This window comes from Pseudochaenichthys georgianus, chromosome 13 (genome assembly GCF_902827115.2).
Source record: "Pseudochaenichthys georgianus chromosome 13, fPseGeo1.2, whole genome shotgun sequence".
Taxonomy (NCBI): Eukaryota; Metazoa; Chordata; class Actinopteri; order Perciformes; family Channichthyidae; genus Pseudochaenichthys; species Pseudochaenichthys georgianus.
Window position 1 is genome coordinate 14,189,371 of NC_047515.1, and position 11,425 is coordinate 14,200,795.

Genomic DNA, 11,425 nt, shown 5'->3' on the forward strand with positions numbered 1-11,425 from the left:
ATTGGTTCTATTATTGAATTGAATATTTTGAGCCAGATTCTAACGGGTATATCTATATTTGAAGACTTTTTGATAGCATAGAAAGCCTTTCTTCCTTTGTCTCTGAGATCATTAATGGCCAGATTGAAACTTCCTGTCGAAGTAATTTTGAGTCCCAAATATTTTTGTTTTTTGATTTTGATATACTTTATATTCCCCGTGGGGAATTTTTTTCTCTGCATTTGTCCCATCCTAGTGTTAGGAGCAGTGTGCTGCCATTTTGAACGGCGCCCGGGGAGCAGTGTAGGGAACGGTGCCTTGCTCAGGGACACCTCGGTAGCACTTGGTCTTGCCGGGACTTGAACTGGTGACCTTCCAGTTGCCAAGCCAAGTCCCTATGGACTTCGCCACCACCGCTGTAGCTGTGTGTGTGTGTTCTATGCCAGTGGAGCCCAGTAAGAACCGGTGTGGGTTTCCCTGACCCCTGGGTCGACCATAATCCTGGTCTTTTCCAGATGAACTGTCAGGGCCCAGGTCTGACAGAAGCTTTGCAGATGATCCATTTGCTGTTGTAATGCCTCCTTAGATGGAGCTAGCAATATTAGATCATCTGCAAACAGGAGGCATTTAATTTGTGTCAGCGAGGGTGAGTCCAGGGATATCGGATTGTTCTAATGATTTTGAAAATGGATCAATATAAATGTTAAACAGGGTGGGGCTGAGACTGCAGCCCTGTTTCACCCCTCTACCTTGGGGGAAGAAATCTGTTTCCATATTGCCAATTTTCACCGCACATTTATTATTGGTAAACATTGCTTTAATGATATCATATGTTTCCCCCCCTACACCGTTTTCAATCAACTTCAGGAACAGACCGTTATGCCAAATTGAGTCGAATGCTTTTTTGAAATCTACAAAACAAGAGAAAATCTTCTTATTTTGGTGAACATGTTTATGAATGAGGGTGTGGAGGGTATATATATGCTCTGTAGTCTGAGGGTGTGGAGGGTGTATATATATATGGTCTGAGGGTGTGGAGGGTATATATATGCTCTGTAGTCTGAGGGTGTGGAGGGTATATATATGCTCTGTAGTCTGAGGGTGTGGAGGGTATATATATGCTCTGTAGTCTGAGGGTGTGGAGGGTATATATATGCTCTGTAGTCTGAGGGTGTGGAGGGTATATATATGCTCTGTAGTCTGAGGGTGTGGAGGGTATATATATGGTCTGTAGTCTGAGGGTGTGGAGAGTATATATATATATGGTCTGTAGTCTGAGGGTGTGGAGGGTATATATATGGTCTGTAGTCTGAGGGTGTGGAGGGTATATATATGCTCTGTAGTCTGAGGGTGTGGAGGGTGTATATATGCTCTGTAGTCTGAGGGTGTGGAGGGTATATATATGCTCTGTAGTCTGAGGGTGTGGAGGGTATATATATGCTCTGTAGTCTGAGGGTGTGGAGGGTATATATATGGTCTGTGGTCCGAGGGTGTGGAGGGTATATATATGGTCTGTGGTCCGATGGTGTGGAGGGTATATATATGGTCTGTGGTCCGATGGTGTGGAGGGTATATATATGGTCTGTGGTCCGAGGGTGTGGAGGGTATATATATGGTCTGTGGTCCGAGGGTGTGGAGGGTATATATATGGTCTGTGGTCCGATGGTGTGGAGGGTATATATATGCTCTGTAGTCTGAGGGTGTGGAGGGTATATATATGCTCTGTAGTCTGAGGGTGTGGAGGGTATATATATGGTCTGTGGTCCGAGGGTGTGGAGGGTATATATATGGTCTGTGGTCCGATGGTGTGGAGGGTATATATATGGTCTGTGGTCCGATGGTGTAAATCCAATCTGACTCTTGCTCAGGACATTATGTTCACTGAGGAAGTCTTGCAGTCGGCTGTTAAGGATGCTGCAGAATAACTTCCCCAGGTTGCTGCTGACACATATGCCTCGGTAATTGTTTGGGTCAAATTTATTTCCATTTTTAAATATTGGTGTGATGATTCCTTTGCTCCAGATGTCAGGGAAATGACCAATGCCCAGAACGAGGTTGAATAGTTTCAACATGGCAGTGTTGAACTTATGGCTGCTAAATGTCAGCATTTCATTTAAAATGCCATCAGGACCGCTGGCCTTCCTTGGTTGGAGGGCCTGGAGTCTAGCCAGGAGCTCTTCCTCAGTAATGTCATAGTCTAAAGGGTTCTGGTTGTCTTTAACGACTGATTCTAGAATTTGTAGTTTGTTGAGGAGATCATTTTTGGGCCGAATTCAGTGTAACGGCACTATACAGGTTTTCAAAGTGTGTTTTCCAAATGTCCCCATTTTGAATAGCCAATTCTTCCTTGTGTGGTTTGCTGAAACCACACAAGGTTCTCTCTCTCTCTCTCTCTCTCTCTCTCTCTGGCCAGGCTGTGAGCACTCAGTCTGTACTGTGTTTTTGTTGTAATCTGGTTGACTCTAATAGTTGTGGGCTCAGCCTGGCCCTGATCACAATGTGAACCGGTTTGTGAACAGAGTGTCAGGACCAGCTGAGAGAGGGGATCTCTTGGTGCTGCAGGGCTTTGTGGTGGTAGGAGTGGGGGTCACTTTCTTTTAGATGTAGCCAACATTTAATTGATCGTTTCTGGATTTGTATTAATAATGGAAAAGTGCCTAATCTCTCTCTCTCTCTCCGCCCGAACCCTCCTCTCCATGTTGCGTCTGTCCACTGCCCTGGCTAGCTGTGTTTCAGCCTCAGAGGGAAAACTCTTCGTTGTTGGTTTCTGCAGACTTCTTGGACATTTTTAAGCTTGACTATTTTTGCAAGAGTCCATGCTTTTGGAAAGTACATCGCCTTTTATTTTAAGATTCCTGTTCACCAGTAAATCTCTTGTAAATATGTATGTCAGATATTTGGGATTGTGTAGCATTTGCTGTTTAGAGTTTAATGTTTCCCCTTTCTTTGCAATTCTGTATATTTCATACACTTGCAAATCAGGCAATATTTATTAAAGGGGAAAGGAAACACCAATTACAGTTATAATATTCCGGTAGTTTATTCATTTTACAATGGATATTGATCGTAATATTTATTGTATATGATATTAATCGCCAAAAGAAAATTAATTATCCGCCGGCCGGGTGGGGAATTCCGGGACCAGGCCGCCGCCATTAGGGGAGTCCTAAATGGTGACGTCACTGGATGGGTCTTTGCTCCGGGTATCCATACACAACGTAGCAGATATGGCAGCGATGGAGGAATTTTGCAATGAGATCGACGTTTTGAACGATGAATTTGACTATTCGTCGGGAGATGACATTGATGTGGAAGCATCTACAGTTACCAGGCATCCCATGGCCTATGCGTATGAACCGATTCGGTCGAATAGAGTGGCATACGATCCGGAATAAAAAAATAAAAAAAACACAATGCTAACAGTGAGCCTCTGAATTAGCCCCGAGCGAAAAATGCTAACCTATTACTGCACCGAAAATCACTCCTAGCTCCCTTATTACTTATCCTAGCCGCACATCCAACACATCGTTTATGATCGCAAAGAGACACAGAATCTAACGGTGCCCACCTCAACACTGAAAGATACAAACTCGCGAGGTTATCAACAAAAACGTACATCAAAACAAGTGGCGCTAGGTACTAACATACGCCAGGCTAACATAGCTTACCTTCCTCTTTGTCTGGTCTAAACTGGTCTTCAATGGCATTACAACGATAAAAACGATGATGTAGTTAATCCATAGGTTAATATCCAATGGGGCTGTGTCCCCTTTGAAATGTTCTGATAATCTATAAGCAATACAACTGCAATTCCGTTATCTGCTGTCCGCTCTGTGCTCCGTGCGCTCTGGGTCCTGCAATACCATCCATTGAACACCTAGTCCAGCAATACTAGCCTTTTTAGGGCTGTTTTTGACAGATGAGCGTGTGTATGCCAGTTTAATTAGTTGAGCTATAGAACACCCCCAATTCTCTATTGTACGTCATAATAATAGCTACCATTTAGTTTGGACGCGATTGCGTTAATTAATAAGGTCACACTGTGTCAGTAAATACATGTGTGAGCTAGTAATCTGGCAGTGCTGCAATATTTACCTCTCTCTCTCGGCAGCTGAAGCAACTCGTTTGGTGGCTCGAACTTCACGTTTGTTGACACTGTCATTGTCTTGCGCGGCCGACGTGCTGGGACGGTCGGTGTTCCCGACTGCATACGTTGAGAAATCGAATATTGTGGGAACAGATCCTGGCTTCAAATCCGATGTTTTGTATTGAACCAGGCATCCAGACTGGACTTTGAGCAGCTTCTCATCCTTTAGTGGCAGCCTATGGAAATGTACTTCTTCCTTCTTCGTATAAAATCCATTTGTGCAGCCTGGGGCAATACAATAAACTCCTGACGACGACCGTTTTCTTGTAATGTAAACTACTGGTGCATTGCACGCCATGTTGTTTGTTATTGAGCTTTGGCCCAGGAAGCCGTACCCACTCAGTGACGTCACTGGAAAAGTCCCGGAGCAATGGAAGCGCCCATGGTCATTAGGCACGTATTTCAAAAAGTAAATTCGCGTATCTCGATCGTTTACATTGGAAATAGACTAGATAAATACATTTCCTAATGGGAATATTGTCGCATGGAAAGCAGTTTGAAAAGTGTTTCCATTTCCCTTTAAGATTGTGGCATGTTTTTCTGGTCACTGAGCTTGTTGGCTTTTGGTTCCTATTTCGAATGTTGTAAATAGTTTTTTTAACATTTTGTTATTATCTGTTATAATATATAAAGTTATTTGTATTGCATAAAATGCAAGATGTTCTCTATCTCTCTCTTTGCTTGATATACTGATACATAACACCCATACACTACACACATTACTGATTAAACTGATATCACAATTTAGTTACTTAAATAAATATACTGTAATTGGAAAAGAATCATGTGTGGTGTCCTTGTTTTGTCTGTCCTTGTAGGTAATTCAGTAATGGTGTGTGTGTGTGTAACACAGAAATAATACATCATTAGATAGTGTTTCTCAAATGAAAATAAGGAAATAACGTTATGTATCAAGAGAGACTCAGTGCGAGTTATTACTTTCTTCCTTTACTTTGCATTCTTCAAAAATACAGACATTGCAGCACATCGTTTCACGTCTTTGCACAGCCTTTCTCAGCTGTAGAGTGCAATGTGTTGGTGAACCTTTGTTTCTCCTGACAGCTCACTTAAAGGTATACTCAATTCAATTAGCATGACCTCAGTTACGTATAGTATTGCCAAAGCTCTGTATAGTTGCAACATCTATACAAAATATAAATATACAATACTCCCCCTTGTGGCCAAAGGCGGACACAACTCTTGTCTTTAGATGTATGCTTGAGTGCAGCAAAATGTAGCTCAGTGACTATTTTGTCAACTAAACATAAAATGATACATATTTAAATATATATTCTTGTCTGTGGTTGTTTTTGCGTTCAGGGCGTAACATTATTTTAATACCAAAACTATATTGAAATAGAGTCTCGCTTGAACAGCAACTGGGTTATTTGATCAAAGTAAAGTAACTTCAGACGCAGATGTCACGTAGCTTCTCAGACGAGAGGGGTGGCGACGAGAGTGTCACGTTACTTCCCTCGCGGCATAGTCACGGCGATCGACACGTTAGTGAGCTCAGTGAGTTTGTTTTTTGGCACAAGTCACACCTCATATAACCCCTGTCGGACGAGACATATACCACATGATGACAGTTAGGCTCGTGTTGTGTTCAAGGACCCTGACCTTGGCCAGGAAAAACAGGCACTCGCTTGTTTAATTATTTTGCGGTCTAGATTTCTTAATTTGTTTTCTTTTTTGCGTGTGTTTCCTCGAGGGCCGTATCAAATTGTCTCGCGGGCCGTATACGGCCCGGGGGCCGGAGGTTCCCCACCCCTGATTTAAAGTAATTCACACAGAATATCTCCTCTTTCCTCTTCTCTCTGTGAGGAGCAGCAAGTTCAGCTGTCAGAAAACAGTGAAAAACAAACAATGGCATAAAATATTATTAATATATAATAATACATTTATTTATTTTCTTCTCAGAGTGTACCAGAATATGTTGTTTATATGTTAGTATTTCTAAACATTTCCTGGGGGAGAATCCCCCCAGACCCCCCTTCTGGGGTTGAGTTTTCAGCATGTGTGCCTTTTTATGTTATACAGTTCAGCTTTGATTCCATCATCTCATTAAACCTTTTTTTAAAGCGTACTTTAGTTCTGTGAAGGGATATATGCACTGTACTTGACTTTAATTAATATTGTATGCTGAAAAGCGTATATATTACAGCACGATTTCTTGTTGAATAGATTTGAGTGTTTCAAAATGTCGGGTCGCGATTTATTGACAAAGGAAAAAGTGGGTCCCGATGCCTGACCAGTTGAGAACCACTGCTCTATACTGCCCCATGATAGCAGGATCAGTGAATGAGGTGCACGTTGAGTATGTGCAACTGCTTGCGGACCATGAGTTTTCCCACTGCAGTTAAAGCTAAAAGATGTGAAGTTTGGGTGAAAACAATCTGTCCATTTTAAAACTGTTCTCAAGGTGAGGTCCCCAGATCTAACCTCAGAAACCATCAAATATTTCTTGTACTAGTTTACATACACAAATGCATATAGTTTTGGTATCCTTTGGTACCATGAGAACGAATGATGACGTGTCCATTTTTCTTTCTTGCAGACTAATGAGTTGGTGATGAGTTTAGAGGACGATGAAAAGCTCATTCTGCAAAATGAACAGACCCTACGAGCTGCTGGCATTGGTAAGAGTAAAAACAGAACTTTATTCCACTTGATCCTAAAATTAAACGTCACTAATGATCTCAAATGTTATCATTCTTTTCAAATATATTTATTTGACTATTTTTTATATAATTTGGGTTGACACGTACTAGAAATACAACAGAATTCCACAGCAACACAAACTACAGATTTACTGCATTAGCTAAAACTAAATAGATCCCTACCACTAGTTTGGTGGACAGCATAACTACACTGTGTAGTCAATAAGTGCCTGCAGCTGATCTGAGATCAACAGTAGCAGCTTATTTTCAATATTTCAAATGATATTGTATAATAAAATACTTGTGTCCTGGTAGATTAAAAATGTAGGGAAAAATGTATTTTGGAAAACTAACAGTTGGGCCTATGAATATAAACTGTATATTCCTAGAATAGAAGAAAATAACTTTAAAAATATGTAATGGGTTAACATAGTTGATCTGCTGCAGGAAGTATAGTTTTATCAGAATTTTAAAATGTTTGTTTGTTGTTTCAGCAAATGAAACAGAAGTGGCCTTCTTCAGGAAAGAAGACTACGGTCTCTTCAAAGCAAATCCCCAAACTGCTTGGTAACCAGTACTTTGTTTACTGTTTACTTGAATAACTACAGCAGAGGGGCGTTCTAATGGGACAGGTCAATGGGAAATCCAGAATGGAACCATCATGTTTTAATTTGGGGGTTGTTTTTGAAATATAATTTTCAACCACCCTGGCATGCCCTTTTATTTTAAATGTTTTATTTTTCTTCTCATGGTGTCCATGGACATTAGTTTCTGATATTGTTTATAAATGTGCTGAATAAAGTTCTCTGTAAAAACATTCAAAACCTCATCTTTCAGAGTATTCACATAAAATGTACTGCAATATTTCAAAAATAATGGTAATCATGCTCAGTTTGACACGGTCAGAACAGAGGTGTGGCAGTTTCACATTTTAATAAAATGCCTCATATTGGACCCTGTTGCATAGAACATATTTATCATAGATTGAACCATTCATCGGCATCAACAATTAAAGGTACACAACTCCAAGTTTTAGATAACATTTACTATGCTGATCGGCCTCTTATGAAAATGCTTCCCATTTTTATCTGCATTCAAGTTGAGTTTTGAAGGATTTCAATTTGATTGCAATATATAATATATGCATTGCTCCATTTAAAGCTGCAGGTGGTAACTTTATTACAAATCATTTGGCTGAGACTGTCACTATATATCATACCATATATCCTGACAGTAACACAGAGAAGGATCATCCGTGGAAAAAGTCTGCCTCCCCCCAGTGCTGCAAAGGGCATCGGTAATATCCAATCACAGACGAAGGCTCTGCAGTGCCAACACTGCTGAGCTCTGATCAAACTCACATGCCCCTTTCACACCAACGCGTTTTCAGCTCCGGCTCGGAGCTGGAGCCTGACAAGTGCCGGTTTTTCCTGTTCACACCACAGCGGCGCCGCCTCTTCACTTCCAGCTCCAAAAAATTGTCGGTCTTGAGGCAAGAGCTTCGGAGCTAAGAGGCGGCGTCGCTTACGTCTCTCTTACGTCGAGGCGTGCAGGAAACTAAACCCACCTCCCCTGAACATGGGTCGACTGTGATGCCTGCCTACAAGCAGGAGTGCTTATAAACACACTTTATAAAGTCAGGCAACACTAACCAGGCTTCGTGTGATTCTGTTTATTTGTACCTTACTTTGACCATCCGTTCACTGTTATTGATCATTGTGGAGAGAGGCAGACGTGTTGTTTTGTATTATTGCAGCTATCGGATGGAATCAATACATGGGCTGCACAGGTTGTCGTGTCCGACTATCACAAGTAGAATCATAATAAAAATACGCCAGTAAAATGTGCCTGTAGAAAACGGTTTATGCCACAATAGGATAGCAACAGCAAGTAGTCAGTTTAGCTTCGGTTGCTATGCCAACATCACCAGATACATTTTCATAACAGCGTTGTGATACCAAACAGTGTCAATTCAGACTGACACACATTCACTTAGGCTAAGGGGAACTGGGGATATGCATCAGCTGCTTGTGTGAGTCGGACAGTGAATACTTTGGAGCGGCCGCTGCAGTGTGAGCTAACCGGGAGCTAACGGGAGAATAAACTCCCGTGGAAGAGCAGCCAACACTGCAGCGGTCGGTAAATGCCTCAGAAACACATTAATAAACAATGAACCACGGCACTCTGAAGAAAAGCATAAGGTTGGAGAAGTCGTTATATAATTTAATATGGTTTCGTGTGATTAAAAGCAACACGATCATCGACCCGACGCAGTTCCCCGTTGTTGTGAGCGCCGTTGGGGAGCAAATCAGCGATGTAAACGGTGACGTCATGACGCAGCAGAGGCAGCACCAGTCGGGCTCTGGGCGGTGTGAACAGAGCGGGAGCAGAAAAGGGAAACCGGAGCTGAACCAGAAAAGCTCTAGCTCGGAGCTAGAAAGGGAAAAGCGCTGGTGTGAAAGCCGCAACAGTGGAACGCTGATCAATTACCATCAACATCCTGTTACCCTCAGAATCTGTCTTGACAAAAAGATCAATTTCCAATGAAGACATCTCGCATAAGTGTGAGTTATCGGGGCAGGGGCCCAAATTCAAAAAAGGGCAAGGCTACAATTTGTGTTACTAATTAATAAATATATGCTTGGATTTACTTCTTGTGACAGGTTTAAGGATATTAAAATGTATGTATTTAAAACAAACCATGTGGTTCCAAACCTGCTACAAGACAGTTAATTTGTATTTATTTTATCTTGATTTTTATTTCTTAAAGTGCACCTATCATGGTATTTTTAGGCAATAGCATAGGTCTCAGATATATAAAAAACATGTCTATGAAGTGTTTTGCTCAAAATACCAAACAGATCACCCATTCTAGCCATGCCTCATATTCCTCTATTTCACTTCCTGTTTCAAAAGTGCTGATTTTGGGTATAAAGCTTTACAAAACAAAAAAAAGGAGGGGGCTGAGCTCATGCGGTACCCGGCAGCTACTGTCTAAACTAAATACTGCCGTGATGAAACGCCATATCATGGATTATCAAGGATTATTTCTGAAACAGTATGGCTTTCTCTCTTGCCGCACAAGGTGAGTTCCTTTTTATATCCAGCTTCTTCACACACATGCATACATGCCAACCTTTCCAAATCCAAAAGAGGTAGGTTTGCGCGCAGCAAATGTGCACGCCCAAATTAGGTAATCAGAAGAAATGGAACCCTAATACAGGTATAAACCATGTATTTAACATATATTGCATCATTTTATGCATTTTTCAGAAAAAGTGGTAGTTTGGTAAACAGTGACATCAACGACATGTTTGGTCTGTAAAATGCCCGAAAAGTAAAAGAATGGGAGATAAATATCCCAAAGTCTCCACATTTTATTATATTTGTTAATGTGCTTCTGGTCCTCTTTCAGTTGAGACAATGTAGAGTCAGGATGTAGAACTCTTGTGTGAACATTGGATAGAGCCAGGTTCATGTTCTTGTTTCATGTTGACATATTTCAAAGGTTTGCACGGAGCGAAATATCTTTGTTGTGCCATAAATCAGAAAATACTGCATTAAAAAAGTAATTTCCTGCATTTTTCTACTGATAAAGTGTGATATAAATAATGTACAGGCTTTCAGATTGCTGTAGTTCACTAAACAGAGACATTAACAACATGTTTGGTGTTGAAAATGTCAGAAAGTGAATTATAAAATTGTATTATATTTTTTGTGTGTTTGTGGTCCTCTTTCAGTTGAGACACTGTAGGTGAAGGATGCTTCAGAAAAAGACCATATCTGCCACTACATAAGTAACCGGATCAAAGTAACATTGCGTACAGTCCACGTCGATGTGTCCCATTATCATTCATATCACATCATAATGTATAATTTCCTTATCCGAGTCAGCTTCTCGAGCCGTATCTGGCCGTGCAACACTTACAGTGTTACATATGCAGAAGTATTATTTTAAGCAACACATTAAGTTGACGAAACACTCGAGTCAAATGTAATTAAAGTCAGATCCAAAGTGTTTATGTCCAAAGTGTTTAAGTTTAAGTGTTTAAAGTGTAACTTCTTCATATCTCTAATATTATAGTTTACTTTTCATTCAGGAAGTATGACGCTGCGCTGTAAGTACGCTTCTCCATGTTTGTGATTGGTCAAATGTTGCTAGCCTCGCCCCTTTCATGTGAAGGCGCACATAAGTAGATGGGGCAAAACTGTCTTGAATTAACGAGTTGATAGCTAGCGTCGTAGGACAGTTTAGAGCAGGGATGGGCAACTTTGATGGTGGTGGGGGCCACATCATTGATGTACTGGCCACCAGGGGGCCGCAGATTCACTTGGAACACAAACACACAACAATTCCATGTGTTGTATGTAATTATTAACAAATATACTAAGTCTGACATCTTCATTGACATTTTACAATCAAAGGGAACATCCCCAAAAAATGGGAACATCCTCTAATAAGCTCACTATGTTTGTATTGAACAGGTTATTAAACAGTGGAATACAACTATTTTAAACTATTGGAAAGCACGGAAAATATGTGTGTATTGAGATTAACCATTAGATGACATACACATGAAGTCATGAACACTAACCCAGACATTAGTTGTCTAACTTGAACCTAAAACACTTGTAGCCA

At 40.9% G+C, this 11,425-nt stretch overlaps 1 protein-coding gene across 1 annotated transcript in view; it reads left to right on the forward strand.

The window, feature by feature from the left end:
• c13h2orf76 (chromosome 13 C2orf76 homolog) overlaps nucleotides 1–7,740 on the forward strand; it is a 21,840-nt gene extending 14,100 nt beyond the window's left edge. Inside the window, exons 4-5 of the mRNA XM_034097597.2 lie at nucleotides 6,684–6,765; nucleotides 7,281–7,740. Coding sequence (XP_033953488.1) covers nucleotides 6,684–6,765; nucleotides 7,281–7,357 — 159 coding nt within the window. The 3' untranslated portion in view covers nucleotides 7,358–7,740. The remainder of the gene's footprint in view (nucleotides 1–6,683; nucleotides 6,766–7,280) is intronic.
• Nucleotides 7,741–11,425: the final 3,685 nt, after the last annotated feature.